The 25,703-nt window shown below is 37.5% G+C and overlaps 1 protein-coding gene across 5 annotated transcripts in view; it reads right to left on the reverse strand.

The window, feature by feature from the left end:
* LOC149260348 (Aldolase-type TIM barrel family protein) overlaps positions 1-25,703 on the reverse strand; it is a 321,369-nt gene that overhangs the window by 204,909 nt on the left and 90,757 nt on the right. For all 5 annotated transcript variants that reach the window (XR_016258202.1, XR_016258208.1, XM_089420335.1 and 2 more), the window contains exon 3: positions 18,877-19,015. Coding sequence is in view for 3 of the 5 variants with exons in the window: in XM_089420335.1 (XP_089276461.1) it covers positions 18,877-19,015 (139 nt within the window). In the remaining 2 variants the exon portion in view is untranslated. The remainder of the gene's footprint in view (positions 1-18,876; positions 19,016-25,703) is intronic.

Consider the following 25,703-nt stretch of genomic DNA (forward strand, 5'->3'; position numbering starts at 1 on the left):
TCCCCCATTAGTGTGCCTCTGTTGTCCTAACGAAACCTTGCAATAGACGTGCCCCAAATGTGCCAAGCAGCCAAGGATAGGTACGCACAGACCCACACATGACAACTCACCCACTCCACATGTTTTCATGCAACACTAAAATCTTTTATGTAACAAACTAAGTAATGTGCTCAACAAGCTAAGTAGTGTGCTCAAGCTCAAGTAAATGTCAAAAATATACAAGGGAGTATGAGTCAAGACTCAAAACACAGTCATTGAAACACTCACCCATTAAGTGCCATGCTCACAGCAAGAGTCAAACACTATTTGAGCAACAGGTAAACTAACACTCACTCTTTTCATAGAAATTTCTCTCTATCACAACCAAGCTTCTCCCTTGAAACCTCAAAGTTCCCTTTTGTCAGAGGCTTCATCAAAATATTAGCAACCTGCAATACATGGGTATCTTGCCCTTCGATTCCAAAACCTCTTACAATTGGAGCAAAATACTCGTTAAGATCAACTCTCTCTTTTTGATAAAATCATCTACCAATAACACTGGCCTTGGACTTTTCAGTACTCCCATTAACTTGCATGAAATCAATCATTGATTTCCCAATAGGCTTTTGAACTATCTTCTAGACTTGATCCTTGAGAATGAAGTTGTACTCCTCTATCATCACATCTGGCCATCTACTCTACATTTGCCTCCTTAAATCTGGAAGGTTCTCTCTGAATAATGAAAGACAATATGGCAACAAAAGCAGGAAAACTTTTAGGAAGAAGACTCACCTGAAAAGTAGACTTCAGCACTTCTACTTGCTCCTGTACATCTTCTGCTTCGTAGCTAAGCTTGAGAGTAATGAGGCCTTTGTTTCTTGATTGGAACCTTGCTGATTTGAATCTGATTTTTTCTTTGATTCCAAATTAGAGCTTGGGACAACAAGATTTCCTCCTTAATCTCTGAGGGAGGTGTTAATGCTCAAATTGTGTGTTCAGATGGTAAAACCTCCAAACCACACCGCACAATTTGAGTGAAACCTCAGTAAGTCACCCACTGTCACCTGAGCAACTTTGCCTCTCTTTTGGCCGACTCTCCTTCAGCTCCAAGGGGAGCTACCCTATTAGGGTAACTAGGGCTTGGACAAAAGAATGCAAGGTGATGTCAAAAATAGCCTTAGTGAGACAGAGTTTAGGTTTCTTATATAGGAAAGAAGAAGGTGATGGAGGGACTTGAAGACTAGTGCCAATATCCTTCAAGGATGATGGAGTCAAGGTGAACCGAGTGGCAAAATGAGATCCTCTTAAGTCGATATTGCCGGCTAATTTCAAGGGAGTGGGTTTGGTCGGCACAAAAATCACCCCCATTGTTCCTTAACCTTCCTGGTAACTTTTGGATTTACATAGGAGTGGTCTTTCTTCTAAGTGACGTCTCAAGCTTCAATCTCTATCTGGGGCAATTCAGAGCTCCCATCTAGAGATCGTCTGGTTGCTTGGATCAACCCACCTGCAAGCAAAGAAACTCAAGCAAGGTACTCCCCTAGTTGGCTCCTTCCATGTAGCATTTTAGCTCTTTGATGGCATAAATTGTTAGCCTTAGCATAATATTATTGATTACCAGGAATAGTTAAAAGAGTATGCATCGAGACATATATCAAGAAAAAGAAAAACACTTAAACCACATTAAGAAAAATCGTTAACCAAATATACTCTCAAAGGATGTCTTCATTAATCTTCAAAGAGAGGAGTGCTCTCATGATCCAACCACGATTTACAAATGATGAAATGCCTCTCTTTATAGGGGAAGGCTTTTAACTCCTTTACAATAAAATATTATTATTTTTATGAGGACTCAATCTAAAAAGACTGAGTCTTTATATTCTAGAAAGATCAAATAAAATAATAAAAAGTTATAGTGGACAAAGCCACTTGTACAATAATAATCGTATGATCTCTCATGACTTAAAATTAATTCCTTTTCCCGAGCCCTTTTTGAAATGGTCCCACAGTCATAACAACTATTAAATATTGTGTTGTATGGGTAACGAGGGACCCGAATGTTGAATGTATTTATGTAAAGCATGTTCTTCATGTTAGTGGCAAAAAGAAAATATCAAGACACGTTTTTCATGTCCCTTTGAAAAAGAGAAAATTTTAAATTTTGAAATTGAATTTTTGGCTCCAGAAGAAGTTAGGTCTGCTCTCCTCTAGTCAAGTTGTTAAAATTGGAAACTAGGGCCAAATTCCACCTTGGGACAGCTCATTTGATGGAGATGATGATTGCATTAAATTCCTATTTTCGAGATGTCCAAAATTGATATAAAGATCATCTAATTTGGACAAGCAGAAGTGTGATTTTGAATTGATGCCCACAAATGTGCAAATTGTTCAGGTCGACCACATCATCATGTAGGCTCATGAAGCCCAATGGACATGACTCTTCACCCCCAACGACTTGTATAAATACAAGTGACCTCTCACCTCATTTGGCATCATCTTCACTCACACATTCTTCTCTCTCCTTCTCTCATTGGTTCGTAAAGCTATTGGGCATTCTTTTTCTCTCACACGTGTGGCAAGGAGGACAAATTGCAAGGCTGAAAATTTCATAATTTTTTGCAGTTTGACCAACGTTGGCTTTTACTTTTTGGGCATCCTTTGACTTCGATTTTCAGGGTGGATTTCTGTCTTAGAGTGTCGCATTTCTAGGTACAAGAACTGAGGCAAAAGGAGGACTTTGACCTGCATTGACTGCAGGTTGGCAAAGTTTGATCGCAGATTTATGACTGTTTTGGGCTGACTTTGACCGTTGTTGGAGGTCGAGTTTGGCTACCTTTGACTGAGCTTCAAAGGAGAAGTTTGAATGTTGCATTGACTATCTTTGACTTCTAGTTAGGGCTGAAGTTTGACTAAAATTGACTGCAAAATTGATAGCGCAGTTTTGACTTTGAATTTGGCAAGTCAATTCGACTTTTGTACTCTCTCTCTCTCTGTCGAACATTTGATATAATAATAAGAAGAATTGATCAAAGGGTTTCCCCACATTGAGGTATTTCCCTGGCATCCGCCAAATCTAGTGTCTTCTTGTCTTTGTGAAAATTTGGAAAACCCTGAATCCCACTGCAACTATTGATTAAGTTTCTTCTATTTGTTAAATAAACTGAACAAATTATTTACTGTGATCGACGGTAAATATTGAAACTAATACACTGCAGCCCTCACAAATAAAATACTGCAGAAGAAAAATATCGCTAGAAGAATAGATGTGCACACACAAATACATAGTTATTTTTGGACCAATGTCCCCGGAAAAACCCAACTTGGGAAAACATGTGCAACAGCTGAGGGTTTTATTATTATGCAGCAGTAAACCTAAGTACAAACCTATGGATGCTCAAATCTAGCAATCCATACAGAGAAATGGCTGACTGAAAGTCTAGTGAGAAAAATCTCACTCCCACTAGTGATATGACACTGACCTTGGCTCAAGATGAGTTGCTCTCTGTTGCCTCTGCACAATCCCTGCGTCAACCTACACAATGTTGCATCTCACAACTCCAACCAGTGTCTCTCACTAGCTGATCAGTTGTTGTCTAGAAGATCAATTATCCTGGCCTTTGAGCTCCCACTCCAACTTTTGGCACTGAATCATTGCTTCTCCCCAGCAAAATATGGATTCCCCTCTAAAGCACTGTGTTGCCTCTCTGCTTTGCGCTGCCTCTCTGTGGCACTCACTACCTCTCTACTATGCAGTCACCGGACTGGAAAATCTCCCTTCGGCCTTACTATCCCTGCCCCTCTCTCACTGCTTCAATCTCACGTAATCACCTCCAGCAACTTGAATGTTGCTACTTTAGAGATCAATTTCCCAACAAAATCGAGTTTCTGGTGTCTCAAGTGTGTTCTCCAACTCCCATTGAATTTCTTCTTATAATCTCTTGTTGAGACATCAACGGCCAAGATTAAAACATAATCGATCGCTAAGATTAACTAGAACTCGATCCATGTCTTCTTCTAGAAGATTCTCACCAAGACTAAATTAATACCCTTTAATTAACCAAATTTCCTAAGTTTTGACTTAGGAAACATTAAAAAACGATTAATTATTTTAATTAAGTCGTCTCTAGGTGGAATTTCCATAAACGATTTATGGGTTTTGGAGGATACATGTATTCTAGCCTCTCCACCATATTTCGTGGCTAGAACACATCTGATGCTACAAAAACATTCCCTCTTAGCGAGGAATGTGTTTTAGCCAATGTTGCAAACATCGCGATCAGGATTAAATCGACGAGGGGAAAAATTGGTAAAAATCGAGAAAAAATCGGCAAATACAAAAATATTCATTTTTTCAAATTTTTTAATATCTAAGCATCTACAACATAAAATAAATGCATTGACACATAAATATGATAAAAGAACTAATATATAAGATGTGTAATATCATTTCTAGTGCTACATCACACATAACAGTGAATCATGTCCTAAATAGTAAGTCATAAGTCCCAACTCAGCCTCAAAATTCAACAAAAAATATAATAATGCATCTCATATCATGAGTCATAATGTCATTGTTGGAAATACTGAGAGGAGGGTGAATCAGTATTTCTTTTCAATTATTACTTTTACCAATTAGATCACTTATATTTAGAACACAAAATGAACAATAAGAATAAATGCTTTTATTAATTTCTTCAATAAATCAAGTACAATATATGTAAGGCTCCAACCCTAGGTGAAGACACCGACTTTCAATCTCCCAAGCTCCAACCTGTATTTGCCAAGCACCGACTTGGACTTCCAAGGCTCCAACCTTGTCAATTTTGAGGCACCAACCTCAAGGGCTCCAACCCTATATCTGGTTCAAGCTCCAACCTGGTTTCTTGAGGACTCCGATCCTCTAGGGCTCCAACCCTATCTTATCCAAGGCACCAACCTTGAGTTTAGGAGCACCAACTCCGAGGACACCAATCCTATATTTGCCAAGCACCAACTTGGACTTTCCAAGGCACCAACCTTGTCAATTTTGAGGCACCAACCCCAAGGGCTCCAACCCTATAACTTCACTTTGTCAAGGTATTTTCAGTTATACTTCACGGCTCCCAATGTTTTCTTCAACAAGCCTTATCAATCTTCAGCTACGCCTTCACTTAGTCTCCACGTCACATCATCAATGACAACCTCATTCTTCACATGAAGGTGTCACCACTGCTCTTCATGTTACCCAAACAAAACTTCTTCAAGGTCACCTCATAGTGGCTTCAATGCATCATGGTCTTCAAGAGAAGACTTCAACTCTGCCCTATTCTGTTCTCAAGAGAAGACTTCAACAAGCTCTATTTGTCCAATCACGACAACTTCAACCACGACAGCTTCAACCACGGCAACTTCAACCACGGCAACTACGGCAGCTTCGACCATGGCAACTACAACAGCTTCAACCATGTCAACTACGGCAGCTTCGACCACGGAAAATATGGCAGCTTCGACCAAGATTTTATGCCCAAACAGAATTATCCTTTTTCTTGTCCTAAACAATAGTCTCCTTGTTCTCCTCGGCCTTTTGTCTTCTCTTGTATTTCGTATCTTTGAATTCTTGCCTAAATTGTTGATCAAAATGAAGTGTTTAGATGTCTATTTATAGAGATTTCGTTTATAACTGAAGGGACACGTCTATTTGAAGTGAGGCCAACTTGTATGACTGAGTGTAGGTCGGCTCACTGTTAGGAATAATTTCCTTAACTTAAAAATTCAATATCTCACAAACTATTGGGAGTTTCGGGACAAATAAAGGCTCGTTAGAAAGAGGAAAAAATCTTCTTTAAGATGGTCTAGAATCCATTTTCAAAGGATGCCTCCAAGGCGTCCAAAATATTTTTTTCTTTGTGACTGTCCTTCAATTTTATGCATAAAAAATTTGGGACAGCATGAGGAATGTTTGGGACAGCGTGGCTTCTTCATTCTTTGGCTTCTCCATTGTTATCAATGTCATCATAGGATCATAGTCATTATGAAGGAGTGCAACATCCATGTAGCATGACGCATGAACAATGTCATGATATACTAGTGCAACATCATTAAGATAACTCCAAAATAATCTTCCACCTTGGTAGTTGAGTCAAAGTCAAATTTTTGGGGAAATTAGTCCAAAATATTTATTTTTGGATTAATAAAAATGGTTTTATGAGAAATTTGAAAATTCCTCATAAATAAATATTTTCGATGGTGGAGATTAAAATATCATCAAATTTTTATCAACAGTCAAGATTATTTTGACGGGGATCAAGCCAACTAGCCGTTATTTTCCACTTGGAGGATTTCTCTATAAATTAGAAGTCATTTTGCTTCTCAAGTCATGATGAAAATTCTGGCTCCGGTCTATGCAATTTTGTAACGTTGGTATTGATCCATTGATCTGCTAGGAACATTTGAGATCATAATAAAAAGACTTTGGGGTTCAGTTCATGGTGTTCTTTGTCCATTAATATGTGGTACATGGTTATGTGCTTTCCTATATTGTGCTAAATTTTTATATAATCTTGTTATTTCATTTGTCGGTGATAAGAACATTTTATTTGTAGATTTTGGGTCTATCTTAGGTGGTCTAATTCACCATATGTCTAACAAGTTTGCTTGAAGAAATATATAGAAATTTGTAGGTACACTGGCCCTTGGACTCCAAGTTCACAGACTTTGGAGAAGAGCCAACTTTGTTTGGGCTCTTGGAATTTTTATGTGATTTTCTTACTTTGCTAAAGGTTGTGGTTAATACTATAACTTTCAAAACACAATGATCCACTGTCATTATTTAAAAAATTATTTCTCAAAAAATTTCATTTTACTAGCATTGTATATTTGTAGATAAGTGTAAACATTTTGTAAAATATTTTTTTCTAACCCTTGTTTTACGGCAATTGGGGTTTGAGGTTTATTTGAAATTTTGTATATATTGGGGTTTTGGGAAAAAAATTATTTTCATTTGTGCAGGTGACTTCTCAAGCAAATTCCGAAAATTTGGAAGGGTTTCAAGGGTTTCTACCCTTGGAAAATTTTCGTTGGGGTTCTTAAAGGTCAATCTAGGCCTAGGAAGGCAAGATCTACCCTCTATCTCTCCTCCAAGCTCAACGCTCAAGCCTAAGTAGAAGTCGATAGCCCTCAGGGAAGATTTTGTGGCAATTTGTGGTGAATTTTGAAGATCTGAAGCGAATTTGAATTGTTTTGCAGTAGTTTGAATTTTTGTTGGGGCCTTCTAGGCCTAGCACTTACCTCCATTACCCTAGCCGCAACATTTTCTTCCTTTCTTGATAGTTCGCTGGCCTTTTCAAGCCTTGAAACCCTTGTCGTGGATCTCATTACCCCTGTTGTCAGTGTTAAGGGTGGGCCGCAGCCTTGGCTAGGCCTCTAGACCCTTTTCGTGGGCTTCTAGCCCCTTCGTTAGCTTCTGTCCCCTTTGAGGCTACCTCCTATCCTCCTCGGCCCTCTCGCTTTCTTCCTTTTCCTTGGTCGCAAGCCTCTCGGCCTCCCTCCTCCCTCCTTGGCAGCCCATTCATCTCTTATGGCAGCCTCCTAGAGGCTTATCTCCCTAGGTAGTAGGCCTTAGGGCCTCCATCTAGCCTCACAGCAGGCCTATTAGGCCTCTTCTCCTAGCCGCTGGCCTCTCTAGCCCTAGGGTCCCCTCTTCTAGGCCTCATCTCAGTCATTATTGGGTTATCATTTGATTTTTGAGCTAATACTTGGTTTTTTGCAGAGATTTTGGATCAAATTGGTGGTTGCAGGTGATCATTCCATAAGAGAAGTGTTTGGAAATTTCTCTAGCCATCTACAAGGCCTACAGGCCTAGTAGTTTGCTTCTTCTAGCTCTTGCTGCCTCACTGTTTTATTTACAACCATTTGATCATTGCATTTATAGTGGTAAAAATCTCATCCAGATGCCCTAAAAATCATTAACAAATTATCTATGTTGCATGAGTTTCTAGAACGTGGGAATGTTGGGAACTTGGGTACGAGTGTCGGGAACTTCTAGAGGTTGCCCCAAAATTTACAAGAAACGACTAATCAGGAGTGGTAATATTATATAGTACAAATATAAAAATATAAAATATTTTTCTAATTATATAAATTATATAATAATCAAAATTAATATTGAATCAAAATATTCAAATATTAAAATCAATTTAAATATATAATTTCTCTTATATAAAAATATATTCTCTAGGTGTCTCTCTCCTTGAGTCTCTCCCTCTTATATATATAAAATATTAAAATGTCAAGTTCATTATCAGTTCTCCAACACATGACCAGTGTTTCAAACAATCTGGCTTAAAAATAGAAAGGAACAATTTTACATATGTTTCTATAGTTATTCTTAAGAGAAAAAGTAAAGCAACTCTAATGTTTAAGCATTCACTGCGATAGACAATATGCACACACAATCTTCTGCGATATATATAGATAAACAGCAAAAGAAATACTCATTAGCATGACATCCCAGATATCGCCCTTACATCAAGGCGCCACACGCTTCCTTAACCCATCAAGGGATTGCTCAAGTTTCTCAATTAAGGATATCAGTGTTAAGGATGTCTTTGGCCTTTCTTCCTGCGAAGGTTTCAACATAGGCTCATGTTTTGTGGGCAGTTCAGCATATTTCTCTATAGGCTTTGTATTCCCCAACCCCGGGGAATGCCAAAACTCCAAAAAAAACAAACTTCAAAGCTTCCGGAACTTTCCCCAGGTCCCATTGCAGCTCCCGCTGAAAAGGGAAGTTCCCATACAATTCCAAAGCTTCTGGGAGCGCAAGAACCATTGGAACAGGTTTCCCACCTCTTGGGAGCAGTTCCCGTGTAACAGAGCAAATTACCTAAGCTCATTAGCTAGTCATTGGATAAATTGGGTAGGAATTGCTTAACTTGTTTCCTAGATTTTGGGTGACTGTCTAACTGTTTTGAAAGGAATCATAAGGTCTGATATATAACAGTGATATAAGCATTCATTCATAGGCATTTCCTCATGGTTTGCATTCTTATCTAAAGTGCTCTTATTTAATCAAGGAAAGAGATAAATTCTGAGAATGTTTTGGCACATTTGGCATTGGTTAACTCACTGTTGTCATAACTTGCTTACTGTTGTCGTAAAGGTTGGATTATTGCTCATTGAAACATAAGTTACATAAGGTTTCTTGAATGGATTTATGCTTTATTGTGGAAAGGATTCTTTGCATTAAATTGTTCAAGTGATTTAGTAATTGGTGAAGTTATTTCATTGCTAGTAAGGATACGAACATATTGGTTTCTTGTGAAGTTCTATAATCCTAATTGTGCATTTAGCTAGCTAACTCACTCACACAAGCATTTGTCTAATCAAAAATTGAATCTCATCTTGAATGGTTAAATATTGCCTAAGGATATTGGAAGCCTAATTGTTCAACATTAAATTGGCATTGTGGTAATCATTGATGGTGTTATTGTCTATCTCTTGGATAATTGTCATTGGCATCTCACATTGTCTCTAAAAGGAACCTTGGTTAATTGCTTTAAGTAATATCATGGACAAGTGCTCTAGTATCTTTTACTTGCCATCATTATCATTATTATAATATTATTTCATGGTTAAAATCTATTGTAAATGACAATTTTATCTTTGGCATATTGGTGATTTATTCATTTAATAGCATCTATCTTGTTATCATTTGGGCAAATTTCTCTTGGTTATCTCTTGTATCTTGTGATTAAGATTATCTCCATTTATTAAGTACTCTTGTGTGATAACTAAAGATCAATTGTAATTAAGTACTTGAAATCATAAGCAATCTTAAATCAAGGGCACTCAACTATCTTGCATTGCATTCTAAGCCTAGTTGTAAATTAATCAATTCGCCTCCAAGCCTAAGCTTGATTGATAGAAAGATACGGTCACTCTTCATCTGATAGCTTGCGAAGGATAGACCCTCTCTAGTGGTTAAAACATTGACCTTGCAGTAATCAGAGCCACAATCTCAACAGCGCCTGAGGCATCGAGTACGTTAGATTTCAAGAAAAGGTATCATTAACCAAATTTTTGCTTGCTTCACCTTGACTTCTCCTTACCACCTACTAGCCTCGAAACAACTAGTGATTAAGGGATTTACTTAGCTAGGTATTTAATTAAAATAAACCAAGATCTTCCATTTCACCTAGATTTTAGATCTTGCATTTCATATAGGATAGATAAGCATTCCTTAAACAGCAGTTGTTCATCCAGTCATTTGGTCTCCAATCGATTTGAAGCAAGTAGTTGACTCCATAAGGCACTGCTCTCATATATAAATCTAATCAAATCTTTAAAACTTGCTAAAATAGACCAAGTGGCTAGGCCATTCAATCGTGTCTCCCAAACTTGTTGGTTGCCAACGGGTCTTGCACTCTCTCATTTCATAGGGACTACCCCCCATAGCCTACTATTAGGAGACAGCCAAAACTGAGAGGGCAGGGATCGGAGTGACAGCCCCTGCCCTGAGTCGTTGTCGCAGTAACAGGATCCTCATCCATAAGACCTTCAAACTTGTCATTTAGTGAACAAAAAATGACTCTAAAAGGCCCATTCATATCCCGCAATTTAGAGGAATAAATTCTAGAGGAGAAGAATCCGAAGATCTTCTTTTGCGTATACACTTGGGTATTATCACCATTATCTATTGCTAGCAATCTTCCTCTTTCCTTTGTACCTTCACTCCTATTGGGAAACCACACCCAACCTCCTCGAGAGCTCAAAATCCCACCAGTGCCGGACACTACAGCTCCAAGCCTATCCTCTCACCCATTCGTACAGTCGTGTGACAGCCTTCTCTCACCCATCCATCCACTCGTCATTGTCTTCAATCTTTCTCAGACATACACTTTATTGCTGAGCTTTGTCACAATGTCAAATTGAGCATGTTTGATTAAAAAATGTCCGAGTAATCTAAAGTCTGTAATCAGAAAAGTTTACAACACCCTTGGGCACTAAAATCAAAAGCAGCAAAATTAAAAAAGTGTGACATTCATTCCAACCAAAAACTACAGACATCTACCGGATTCAAAGGAAAAAAAATATACTTAGACCAAAATATTGTTTGTGGCTTCCAAACTTTTATGGGAAGAACATTGAAAACAGAATACTGAGAGAAATTGTGTGAACATCAAATCCAATTTGAGAATGGCCATGAGCAACAAACTGAAATAGACTTAAGGAGACATTGGTAGAAAGACAACATACATGCCCTCGACATGGCTGGACATAGCAAGGGAGGTCTAAGTGGGCTAACATGGAAAAAGCCCAGACAGACATGGGCAGTTGTGGCAGACATAAGAGCAGAGACCACTCAAACGAGGTGAAGTGTTCAGAAGAGCCAAAGAAGTCTGAGTGAGTGCATACATGAGAATCCAGGTTGCAAACCTGCAGAAGTGAAGTTTCTAGATGTATTTTTTTTTTTCATCTGACAGTTCTAAAATGGAAATGTTAAAATCTTCAGATGGTTTAGTTGGAAAAGAAGAGTAAGAAGAAACTTTGCAATCGGAAATGTTCAAAGTGTGCATGGCAATTCTGGAACATTGACAGCAAATCGTCATTGAGGATTGTGACAAGTAAAGGTTTTGGTCACAGTTTTCAAAGTCTGGTTGAAGATTTGTGTATTTTGTATTGTTGGTCCTAGCCAACCAAATATTTTCAGTGTTTAGGTTGAAATTGGTGATTCCAAGGTAGGAAAAAATCAGATATGTAATGGATGAAGTCAAATATAAAATTTGTTACCATAGAAGGAAATGAAGGAATAAAATGTTATGAAAATTCAACAGCTCCCTGAGAGGAGTAAAACCCATGAGCAGATGTTCAGTCCTGTGGAGCAACTATAGGAATAAGAACAATAACAAACATAAAGTCTGACAAAGGAAATCCAATGATGCTCACACAGATAGTTGTCTCATAGACTTAGATGGATATCTCCAAATTAGGGGATGCTTAGTAATGGCAATCCGCAATTGTCTAATGAATAGCAGAAAGTAAAGTTTTACCTCCAAAATGACAATGATGGCAATCTAAGAGAACCAATGATGAGTTCTGGAGAAACAGTTGTTTGATTACGATGTGACAAGTATCTAGGTTGCCATCCTAGAGAATCAGCAAGTATTCTAACTGGTTATCGAATGTCTGGCAGGAAAGTGATGGAACAATATGCCATCTTCACATCATAAAATTTGGAATCTTCCGTTATACAGATACTTCTCCTTTGTAAAAAATTTGAATTGTCAAAAAATTTTAGTCTTGTGTCAGGAGGGGGCTAGTAATTTGAGAATATTATTTTTTTGTTAAAGTGGGTGTGTTTAAAGTTGATACCAAACCTCCACAATGGGGGTGACCAAGCTACAGGACAAGTGGTGGCGCGTTGGAGTGTGGAGCCAGCTGGGCCTCCACGCGCAGCACAAGTGCCTTAAAGGCCCGTTGGGACCTGGTCCAAACTCCCGCGAGCATTACATAATGTGCAGCGTAGGTAGGAGGGTGGCCATTTGCAGTTGTTGGGCGATGAGGAGGGAGTGCTGGGTGAGACAAAGTAGTGGGGTATTGGCATCCTGGCTCAGGCTGTGGCTTGGGGCGACAGTGCAAGACAAGCTCGGGGCAGGCGGATGTGCGGGGGACTGGAACCTGCAATCAATTTGGTCGTGGGATCCGGGGGAGAATTGGAGTAGCAGGCACAATGAGGGATATCGTTCCGAGGTTGGAGAGTGTGGGTGGCGTGCATTCGTTTCCCCTTCCTCACTCTGGTTCTATCTCTAGGTAGGGGTTGCTCTTCCTGGAAAATTCTTTTTTTGTGCTTCTTTTGTATCAAAAATAACCAACCACACGGGTTGTCTTGGCCTCTTCACAAGCTTAATATTGCTCAGAGCAGGACTCATGTCAGCGCTTAAGCCTAATACTCAACCTTGTGTGGCAACAATGAGGTATTTTGATGATCTAGTGATGATGTATTTTGTTCTGAGTTATGATAATATAATGCAGTTTTTTTTACCGAATAAAAATAAAAATAAAAAAGAAGAAAGAAAATAAGTTGATACCAAACTGTATCTACCAGCCCTTCTAATTGGTTTGGGGACCAATTTGGTACCAAACTAACCGAGTCGATGCAGAACTCAGCTGCTTCGGTGCCAAACAGGTCCAACTTGGTCGAATCGATATGTTTCCCCACCACAACGCACAATTGAGGAAAAGTTCATTGAAAAAACCAATACATAGAACCAAATCTTTAGATGTATTTTGTTTCTCAGTTGGATTATCTTCTTGTTCGTAGCCTTGCTTAGGAATCTATGGGATTTGCTAGAATCAAAACATGCTCTGGTTTCTTTTTGCTTAACTAATTTTCATAATCGTCCTCACGATTTGGATCACTAGAACCATGCCTGTTAGCTGTTGTGTTGTAGCTTTTCCACCCAGCACTTGTAATCAAACATTTGTTATTTTGTCAACAGGAAGGGGATACCCTTAGAGATGGATTTAGAACCAATACAGGGATAGACCAGAGCTAAGTCACCCAGTTCAAGTTCAAGTTCAAGTGACAACCTTGAAGTTCAACAAATATTCAAGATTGAAAATTTTGATAATATAATTCGGCATTAAATTAATAAATTCAGAAGTCGAGATTATAACATTTGAAAACTTTAATATATATATATATATATATAATAAACTAATTAAAAACATATAAAAATAACATGTCAATAACAAAATAATATATAAATATTAAATTTGAGAATATATATATATACATATATATTAAATTAATTTAATAAATTCCATGAATAAAAAAGAAAAAAAAAATTATATATCTATATATATATATATATATATATATATATATATATATATATATGTATGTATGTTAAGTATTTTAAATAACATGCTAATAGAAAAATAATATATAGCATTAAATTTGAGAATATATATATATATAATTAATTTACTTTTAAATTATATAATTTTATTGAAATTAATTCCATATATTTCAATTTACTTTTAAATTTTATAATTTTATTGAAATTAATATATATTACTTTAGGTATTAATTTATGCCTACACTTGTAAATGAAATGAAATGAAATGATATTTTAAGGTCCACAAGACTAAAAATAGTCTATGAGACCATTAGTTCCCTGTTTTTCGCTCTTTGCAATTCAGTCCTTTTCCGATTCAAATTGATGATGAGCTGACCCAACCTTCCAACAATCTCCTCGCTAAAAAGACAATGCCAAGAAACTGATGCTAACATGTTCTCATAACTTTCTCTGATGTCTTTGAATGCATCACATTCCAAAATGAAATGTTTTTCCGATTCCACAGCCCTAGACGTGCAAAATGTGCACACCCTTTCTTCCCAAGCTTCTTTAGGCCTTTTCCACCGTCTTGTTTCACACTGAAGTTGATGTGAGTTGGTCCTTAATTGAGCAATAAGAACCTTTGCCTCCACGAAACTCTAGCTCCAATGAACTCTTTTTGTTGAAAATCACACGTAGGGTTGAATTCCTCAATGTAATATCTCTTCTTTCTACCCAACTCTTTTCCCCATACCTTTTTACAAAACTTCTCCGTAACAAAATCCTTTAGCTCCTTGCTATTTGTGGGACAGACATTGAGGTAGATATCCCATTTTTGCATCCATGTGTAGTTTTGTTTCATCCATTTTTTCTTTCTTTCACTGATGCCTTCATTGAAGATAATATTAGGCCATCTACCTACTCTCATTTGTTCAATTCTTTTTAGGTATCTTATGAGCCGCACCATAGCATTTTCTTCAATGGAAGTTGCTCCTGTTTCACTCAGCGTTATCTCATAAGATACCGAACTTTTTATTTTGAACTTGCTCATGATCAAGCGTTTTTGGATTTTCTCAATTTGTTTCCATTTTGAGACAGGAGTGTTGCTAGCCCACAATTCACACCCATATAGCATCATTGGACAAACTAGGAGTCCAAAAAGCACTTTAATCGTTTTCCAATCCCATAACTCTGCCTCTCTACATCTGTTTTGAAGAGCATATAATGCTTTCCACCATCCTAAAATTCTCTTCTTTCTGTAGTCCTCCCAATTGAGTTTGTTGTTGAAATCAATCCCAAGGTACTTGTACTCCTTTACTTCTTCAAGAATGTTGTCTTCAAAGAAGAAAGTATGCTGGCTATGCTTCCTTTTATTAGAAAAAATCATTTATTTGGTCTTGCTAGTATTGACTTGCATCCCCACTGCTCTACAAAAATGCTCAAGGGCATATAAGTGCATTTGAAATCCATGGGCCAATTTAGAAATCAATACAATATCATCAGCATATAAAAGAAGCTTTATCACAAACTCCCCCAACTGAACACCATCTCCACCTTGCAGATTTAGCCACTCTTCCAATTTATCAATATATAGACCAAAAAGAGTGGGGGATAGAGGGCAACCTTGCTTGACTCCAATGTCACTTCTAAAGCTTTCTGAAATACCTGCTGAGGTTCTAATTTTGACTTTCACTTCTTCATAAAGTCTATGGACAGCGGCTCTATAATGCACAGGAATTTCAAGTTCTTCCATTCTACGCCACAACTTATCCCTAGGGACTGTGTCAAATGCTTTTTTGAAGTCAACAAAGCAGCAAAATACTTCTTCTTTGTCCTCCCAAACCTTTTCAACAATGTGTCTCAACGTGATGCCATGATCCACTGTAGAATGTTTCGGCCTAAAACCTGCTTGTCCTCTTGCCCTCTTTTCTTTTACTTCTGCCCACTTGCTAATTCTGTCTTCTACCATGCTGCCGAAAAGCTTTGCAAACAAAGGATTGATCATAATTGTTCTATAGTTGGATGGATTATTAATGTCTCCACTTTTAAAAAGGGGTATTGCTAGGCTAGTTGTCCAGTCTCTTGGGAATCCTTGCTGAATGATGTTGTTGAATATTTTCATGATGTGCGATGCAAGAGCGTTCATTCCCCATTTTAGATACTCTACTTGAAGTTCAACCAAGTCCTTTGCCTTTCCTGTTTTCAGCTTCTTAATTCCATTCTCCACCTCCTGTAATGTGAAGAGCTTTGAATTTGTGTTGATCCTAAGGGGTGACTCCGCCTCAAATTCTTTCTCATAGAGTTGCCTTGCATAATCAAACCATTGATTGGTTGTAATATTATTTTCAATTTGTTTCTTCCTTGGTTGCAATTCCTGCCAGAAAAGCTTTGGATTATTCTTGCTTAAATATATTAACTCTTCTCTCCTTGTTTGCATGAACTCATCTTTTTTCCTTTTTAGTATCTGCTTATATAACTTTACATTCCTCTTCTCTTTTCCTACCTTTTTCAAGGTTCTCCTTGCCATTTTGCATTCCTCATCAAACCAAGCATTTACAGGAAAGCAATTTGATTCTGATTTCCTATTTTTTGCTCTTTTGCACTTCTCAAGTGCACTTTGGATTATATTTGTTAACTCATGGTTGCTGAAGCGTTTGAAACCAGTTTTCTCTTTCTAAATTAATCTCTCTAACATTGTCTTGAAGATAGTACCATTTTCTTGTGTTAGAAGAATTTTTCCCCTTGATAGTGATTGTCGAGAGCATTGGGTTTTCCTCTTATGTTGTCTTTCTTCTAACCATGATAACCTTATAAAAATTGGGTTATGGTCTGATTTTAAGTCCCAAATATGCTCTCCAATACTAACTTCATCTATCTTTTCTATTAAGCTTTGTGAACACATCACATAGTCAACAACACTTGCCCCATTGTATGTGTTGCAAGTGAAGTTCCCAAACCTTTTCCATCTATCTAGACCATTGCAAATAATTAGGTTGAAAGCCCCACACAATGTAAGCAACTCATCTCCAAAATGATTGCTAACTTTGTCATCTTCTGAACACCTCACCCATTGGGGATTCTCCTCTTCAGTGAGCCAAATAGGATTGTTATCCTCTTTGCAACAAAGGATGCTAGCTTGATTATTTGTTGTTCTAGCATTGAAATCTCCCACTAAAAGAACTTCTCCCTGCTGAGAGTACACGGCAATATCTTGTTTTAAAGCTGCATATGGATCCTTGCTGTCAAGCCCCTTATTTTTGTAAGTTTTTGAGACTTGAGGGGCAAAATAGCATGCTGCAATTCTTATGTGATTCTCATTCTCTGATATTTTCAACCATAAATATTGTTTATTTGCATCTTCTTTAATTAACTAAATGTGACGGCCTTCTTTTTCTTTCACTAAAACTAGTATTCCCCCATTACCCTTGGCCATTTTCTGCTACCTTGTTCCAAACTTCCAACTTCAAATAACCGTCAAACACAGGAGTTTTGCAACCATCATGCTCATGAGTTTCCGTGAGACAAATTCCAGATCCCCTCCTCGAAGGGTAATCTCTACAATTCCAACAAACTAAACTTAGGTAGACCTGGGTAGGATTTGACTGCTACGCAGTTTGGCACATAAGACTGAAATTTGAGTCTTCACCCCTTTTTGTCCATACTGCTCTTGTTGATTTCGTCTCTATTATTGAATTCTCTGTTTTTTCTTTACTGTCAGCTTGCTGCCCTGATTTGCCTGGAGGCCCAAACAGTGCAATAACGGCTTTCCCATTGTACAACCATGCCCTTTTCTCTTTTCTTTGTGTGTTATAATGTGAGAGCATACATGAGGGGAAAATAGAGATTAAAGGCAGTAATCCTGTAGCGGCATTCCAATTTCTCATCCGGCAAGACATACTTATTATTTACAGGTGGGTAAGCGAGACGCCAGGAATCATATGGACTTCAAGACACGGGATATGCTGAGGTTGCGCTATGCTTCTGCCAACAGAATTAAGGTCGAACCCAAATCTGTAAGAACAAAACTGAACAGGGTATCATATATAATCAGTGTGGCTTGACAAGTATAACAAGGCTAGGGTGAAAAAACATGCCCATGTAAAACATCTTTGAACCTCAGCCCATAAACTGACCTACGATTCTGAGAATTAAACAAATTTCAGTAAATTCCCCAAGAAATTACAAGCAAATTTAAGTGTCCAATTATAGAGATGAGATTCAGTCGAATATAAAGGATGAATTTGAAACATTTCATTCACCATCTCTGAAAATGAATTTCGAATTTCATGAAGCAAAGTAGGGGAACGCAGTGACTTAGGACCAGAGGCATAATTTGTTTACAGAATCTGCCCCTAAGAATGTGCCTCAAAATCATCACTGGTTTTAATGATTGTCCTAGAAGAGAGGACACAGATCAGACTCCTTCATTTTGATGATATGTAGTTAGTTGTTCTAACACGTTTGTTTTTTTTGAACTGTGTCCTAGAAGAGAGAACACTGAGATCAGACTCGTTCATTTTGATGATATGTAGATAGTTGTTCTAACATGTTTGTTTTTTTCTGGGACTGTATAGCCTTATTGATTATGTTTTCTAATATGTATTGCATATGGTGACTGACTGCATATTTTGTCTTTCGAATCTTTAAAATACATTTTTATTAAAAAATTTAAATTTTATGTATAGTTTAGGAAATCCTTCATAAAATTCAAACTTGTCCGATTCCAAGAGTTAGACCGTCGGCCAATTGTGAGGCAGAGTCCAAGTTTTAAAACAATGGTTGGTTTTATGATTCATCTGAACAACTGCACATTAAGACCAATAATTAGCACAAACAAACAAATTGATACTTGACAAATCTGGGTCACTTGAGTCCAAAATATGTATATATATGTGTGTGTGTGTTTACTGGTCCAAAGAATATATATATATATATGTTTTTACTGGTCCAAAGAATATTAAAAACAACAATTGAAATGGTATATTATATGGTAATTAAGGGCATCAAAAGCTGTACTCATTTCTCACACCAACAAGCGGTCCAATAATATACTTGTTAACATTGCACTGTAAAAACTCACAGAAGCTGAGCTGCATTCAGGGCGCGTACAGCATTTGCTGTGCCAAGTTGAAAGACTACGCGGTGTCTTTCTTCATTGCAAGTTCGAAAAATCACATCATTTGTTCCTTTCTCCAGAAAGTCAACAGTCCCAAGAGTTTCTGGTGACAAAACAAAATTTCAGTAGTCAAGTTTGCTGCAGTAGGATTTATTAAGGCAGTAGAGGTAATATGTCAATATATTATTCATCACTGAATCTGTCTCCTCCAAAAAGTTCAACAATCCCACGAGTCTCCAATGGCAACATATTAATACTTCTTTTTTTGCATTATATTCAAAATATTGTTCATTAGCTCCGCAGGTACAGGAACTGTGAAGTGCATGCCCCACCTCTAACCAGAAAGAATGCAACTTGAATAAAATTGAGGAGAAAATAATTAATTACCAACACAGATAGCGTAGAACAAGGGGTCATCAAAATGGGCATAAGGCATAATTACCAATGACCAGGGTGCAGATTAACAGCCATAAGATAGAGGAAGGATGCACATTAAACAAAAAGAAAAAGCAATTTATGAATTCAAATAGACACATTTTATAGCAATGTGGAAAAAGTCCACCTTGGGAATAAATCGGCAAGAGTCCAGAAATTGAAAAAGTGGTTAAAGTCGGGAGCTATAAGGCTCTAAATTTACTAATATATTTACCTTTAACAAAATATGGAACCTATTTTAAGAAATTAACCAAAATTCATAACATCAAATTTATTAATTTGCGGTTGAGTACTTACCTAGTTCACTATGGTTGAAGATGCCTCAGAATTACTCCCGCTACCAAAAGACCAAAACCTCCCAGCTAAACTGAGTATAACCTAAGTACTCAGTCCAGAATGCTTCTCAATTGATGCAATCTGTTCCCCCATGCCCAAAAACTTCAAGGACAATTAAGACTCAATCCTCACTGTCTTTTGTTACAAATTTTTCTCCTCTCATCACTGTGCTCTCAAACAGCAAAAAATCCCCTTTCAGTCCTACTCCCTTCTCCTTTTATTTCTTAGAACCGCTGTTTATTCATCCTTAATTGCCTTGGTTGTGTGCCCCTTGTCTTATTACATGGCTCCTTACCATGAATTAAAGAGGTAGTAATGTTTTATATTGACACTCATCACTTACACTGTGCTTTTGTTATTAATATTTTATTATATTATACCTTTTTTAATGTTTAACCTTTAGTATAAAGTTACTTCTTTTATAACAATACAATTCCTTTTTTAAACTTTAGTAATTTAAATTTAGAACCTTTGGATAATGTTCTATGGTTACTTATTATGATAACAACACATACTAAAATACATATTCCAGTATATATGTTTGTGAGTTAGATATTTATTTAATATCTTCAACAATTACATCATTTATCCTATGCTTAGAATGTCTTCATAATTTAATATGACTACTAGTGCAGTGTAGGCGACGCATGCATGTGTAGCTATCATATGCATGCTAATAATTCACATTTCGTTTACACAGGTATATGGGTCATTACAGGAGCTTTTTCAAAAACTACGCGAAATTAAAAAGATACAAAATATTCATTTTTTTTTAGCATCGAAAGTTTCCACAACATCAAATAAATGTTTTTCCATGTAAACACAAAAAGAAAGCTAATATATAGTATGTATATGAAGTCTAGTGCTACATCACATATCAAAATAATGAATCAAGACCTAAATCTTGAGTCCTGACTCAGTCTCAACTCTCAAGAGTCAAAATATCAACAAAAAATATAATAAATCTATATCCTGAGTCATCTGCATGTCATAAATATTGATTTGAGGTAGCATTGGATGTGCTCTAGCCATGAAAATTGGTGGAGAGGCTAAAGCACATGAGATCTCCAAAACCCAGAAATGGTTTGGGCGGATTCTACCCGGTTTAGGAGATATTAAAATAATTAATATTTTTAATGGAGTTTCTAAGTCTAAACTTAGGAAAAATAAAATATTAATAGGTATTGATATAAAATAGGGTTAGAAGGTTCCAAAGGATAAGGATCAAGCCAAATCTAATCTTAGTCGTTGATTAGAGATTTAATCTCAGTCGTTGAAGGACCAACAAAAAAAATATAAGAAGAGGCTTGAGGTTCAGTTGGAGAACACATTAGAGTGATCAATCATTCGATTTACTAGAGCGGGGTTTGCTAAGTAAAGTCGAATTAGTGATCAGCAGTGAGGGGCAGTGAGTACTGGACAGAGAGGCAGAGATAGTGCCAAGAGACTAGCGCAGAGGCAGAAAGGCAAACGCAGAAGCTAGAGCAGGTCACAAAGAGCCCCGCAGAGACAGCGCAGAGGCCAGAGGGCCTGCATCATCCACGCAAAGGGCAGCAAGAGTGATGCAGTGGGTCCCAGACGTTTCACAACGCCTCAGAGGGCTGACGCAGAGGGGTTTGAGGCTGACGCAGAGGCCAGGAGGGCTGACGCAGTGCTTCGGTGTTGCTGGGGAGGGTTTCGTGGGGCAGGTTTTCTGAATACTTGCTTCCAAATAGAGAGGTATTACTATCGGTTATTTTTCTCTGTCGGGTGAGCCTGTTTGGCACCCAGTTGTACTCAAGGATAGACTGCATAATAAAATAAACTTTCATAATTGCTTCATCAGTTTTCCCACATTGGGTTTTTTTGGGGATGAATTGTCCAAAAATAAGAGTGTCACTTGTGTATTTGATATTTCTTTCAGTTGTTGATCTGTAGATGGTTGAGACTGTATTGTGTTTATTTAGATGTTTATATGTTTAAATAACTTGTTTGTAATTAACAAGTAGGAGGAATAAACCAGAAGAATACAAATAAAAAATTTAACGAATAGATTTAGAAATTTCAACAATAAAGTAATCACTCACTGAGATCCTCTGCCCCTTTTACGAGAATAGGGAATGGCTTGTCTTGTCCTCTAGAGGAAGAAGGACCTGCCCCTCAGGTTACAAATGAACTTTGTAATCCTCTAGAAGCAAAAAAAAAAAAGAGGTGACCTTTGTCCTCTGTTGCTGCCCATCTTAGATGTTGTCACCTCCTCCTCCTCATCCTCCTGCTCTGCCTCCTAACCTTGCTCCTCCTCCTCCTCTACCTCTGGCTCTCCCTCCCCTACAACTGCTACCTCCTTTGCCTCTAGTGCCTCCGAATCCACATCTAACCAATCATGGATTGAGTCCATGATAGGCCTCTCAGTCTCAACCCTCCAAGCAATAGTGGTATCAATATTGTCCAATGAAATGGCTTCCACATTAGAAGTTTTCTGAAGTTGTCTCACCCACAACTGGAGATTGTAATAGACGTAGACCATGTCATTGAGGGTTGGGACTCCAATTTGTATTAAGATCATAGAATGTAAATTAGTACTTAGAAAATTTAAATATTAAAAATAATAAAATGAATAAAAAAATTTAATTCGAATTTTTTTACATGTTGCACTTTTTGTTGTGTATTTTCTCAAATACACTCCAGTTACACTCACACCCAGACAAACTGCATGTTTCACTGGGCACTTGAATGGCAAGCTTTTGGAGATGGGGTACTTTGCCATCATAGCTTGTCCACCAAATATCTACGAGTTAAAAGAAAAATGAAAAAAAAAAAGTCAAAACATTGAAATTCTAAACTTGAAGCAAATTATGAAGAGGCAATGAATTATGAAATTTGAAATTTGAAACAAACTGAAGCTTACTTGGCATTTTGGTCGTCCTATTCTTAATAGCCATGGTAAAACCAAATGTGCCACCTACCATACTATATATCTCCATTTCTCTAGAAAAAATTTCACGTTCTTGCTTAGATGCCACCATCCTCTCAACACAAGTGAGGAATCTATCCATCACCTCGGCATCAAATCTGAAACCACAATAATAAGAAAATGTGGGGTTGAGTTAGATACATGCAGCATGAATTGGGCGATGGAGGGTATTGTTCCATCGCTCATCAATCACTCTCCATACCAACTATTGTTTCTCTAACCCCTCGTCTCCCTTATCTTCATAATAGGCACAAATGTCTTCTTTGGCCCTATCCATGGCCTCATACAAGTAGCCCATTGTGGGCTTGTCTCCATCAACCAACCGAATAACACTTACCAAAGGTTTTGAAATGGCACGCACCTCCTCTACTCCTACCCAAAAGCTCTGATCATATGAAACTAGTCTGCATATGCCCTCTCCCTCTGGTTTGCGGCTAATAGATAAAGCACGCATATCTTGTGAAAGAAACATGCTCTTCACATCCCACATAGAATTCAACACATACTGAAGAGATATGAAAGTAGTCGAAAATCGTGTAATGGCAGCACGCACCAACTCTTTGTTGTTAGTGAATCTTCTCATAAAGCTAAGCACAGATGCATGATTATATATAAATTTTGTTATGCTCTTGGATGATTCAATAATATCATTCACAAGAGGAATCTTACCTATATCCTCCAACATCAAGTCAATACAATGAGCAGCACAAGGTGTCCAAAACAAGTTAAGATACCTCTCCATAAGCAACCTACCAGCAGCAACACAATTTGCAGCATTGTCTGTTATGACTTGGACAACATTTTGTGGACCTACTTATTGAATGAAAATGTCCAACAACTCACATAACAAACATGCATCTTTAATGTGTGCAGATGCATCAACAGATTTCATAAACATTGTCCCCTTGGGACAACTAACCAAGAAATTAAGGGTCATACCCTTCTAGTCAATCCAACCATTTGACATGACTGTGCATCCAGTGTGTTCCCATGATGCCCTAAACTCCTCCAATCTAGCAATGCAATTAGCTTTTTCATTTTGAAGAAGAGGCCCTCTCAACTTTGCAAAGGTAGGGGCTTTGTACCCCAGGCCAACAACAGCAACAACATCAAACATACATTGGTAGAATGGGTTGGTCTTGGCAATGTTGAAAGGAACATCACTCCATAGAAGACACTTACTGACCAACCTATCAGCTTTTGCCTTTTCCTTTTTTTAAGTGTCGATTTGATGCCAGGTTGTGCACCAAGTGTGGTTCTAGGAACAAAAAAAGATGAAAAAGTTGAGGGGTTGGGACATGTGGGTGTGGAATGTAATGTTGAAGAACCACTCTCACTTCCCCCCACTCTTGAGGCCCCTACAAGTTGGCTTTTTACCACTACCTTGATGTCTTTTCCCTCCTCTTTATCCATCAATGATTTAATAGCCTATCGGACAATTTTTGGAGTTGGATTTGGGCAAAGTTCTATATTTTGCCTCGGAATTTGTCCCAAATGGAATTTTAATCTATTGACACCCCCTAACATATGCTTGCCACACAACTTGCAAGTCAAATATATTCTATTCACCCCCCCACATTTGGGTATAGGATCAAGTTCACCATATTCCCACATAGCGTCCAAATTCCTCAGCATTTTATTTGAAACTTTGAACTTGAATTTGAACCTAGGGCATAAAAAAAATTGAAAAAAATTAAAATTTACCCATAACATAAGAAGCAAACACAAATGTAATTTGTTGATTTTAAGTTTTAAATGCCTCTTCTCACTCACTTGAATGCACTCAGATTCACTAAACAAGGGTTTGAATTTTTTATTCTTTGAAACATGTAAGCAATCTAAAGATTTTGAAGTTTTGATTCAATCTAGATTCTATACAATGTTTTGATTCAAATTTCTAAGCAAAAATAAGCTAAAAACAAACTAATAGAAAGATTTAGGAAGTCATTTGTGTAACAAAGACTCAAAGAGAAATTACAATACATACCTAGCAGTAGCAAATCGGCATCTTGAGTCTCTCATGTTCAGCAATGGACAAATCTCCAAATTCACACCACAAAACTAGTAAATATCCTCCTCAGGGGCAATGGCCAACACCTCCTCTCTGCACAAGGATGAATGGCAGAAAGAAGAGTGAAAAATGAGTGTGATTTTCGGCCTTTTACCTCACTTATCCGCGGCTAGGCGGGCTTCACAATTTTTTGGTTTGACTCACGATAAAATCCCAACTTTTTTTATAACATCGCAATTTTTTCATTTTCAAAAAAATCGCCAAAAAATCAGTCGATAAAATTGGCTAGCCCAAAAAATCAAACTTTGTCGATTTTATAGGGTAGGTTCCTTGAAATGGAACTACTATAATTAAGAAATAAACAATATAACTTTTCCATGTAATTGAGATCAAATCTACGCAAATATCTCAGTTCCAAGAATTTTAGTAAAGGATATATTCAAGTTGCTACACTCTCCAAGATTGAAAAAGGCCATTATTGTAAACAAGTCACTTGCCAAACTCAGTATGTTGCTTGTAGGTTCCGCTTATTTAATAGCCAGCATCCTCATTTTTTCTCTACCTCGAGAAACTTGGTACTTTATGTTGAGAAACAAATAGGGCTAAAATAGAAGAGATTTCATTTAGGCTTGATGACTACTTGTGATATTCTTTTACTTTTCTTTATTATTTGCTTCTTCTTCTATTGTTATTATGTTGTTCTTATCATCAAACAGCTACCAAAACATGTAGATCAATAGTACACAAGGACACAAGATGTAGGTTGCTAGCCAGGGCCAAAAATCTCTTCTCTTCTTATATATATGACGAATTCCAAGACCTCTAGACCAAGACCAAGACCCTTCCAAGACCAAGTCAAACTTTCTGGAGGATGTGTTTCTTCTTACCAAGTCAAATCTCTTCCAATTGCAGAATTTCGATCCCCAACTTCTGATTTCGGCCCTCACTGCAGGTCTGAAATTTTCAACCCCCTGCAACTTCGCAAGTGTGGGTGAATTAGGGCTCCTTAGGCTTCCTCCTTTCTTCGCTTGGGTTGCTTCCTCTTCAAAGACTTGT

This window comes from Pinus tabuliformis, chromosome 6, assembly GCF_031772625.1.
Source record: "Pinus tabuliformis cultivar Carrire ecotype Pingquan chromosome 6, CPIR1, whole genome shotgun sequence".
NCBI lineage: Eukaryota > Viridiplantae > Streptophyta > Pinopsida > Pinales > Pinaceae > Pinus > Pinus tabuliformis.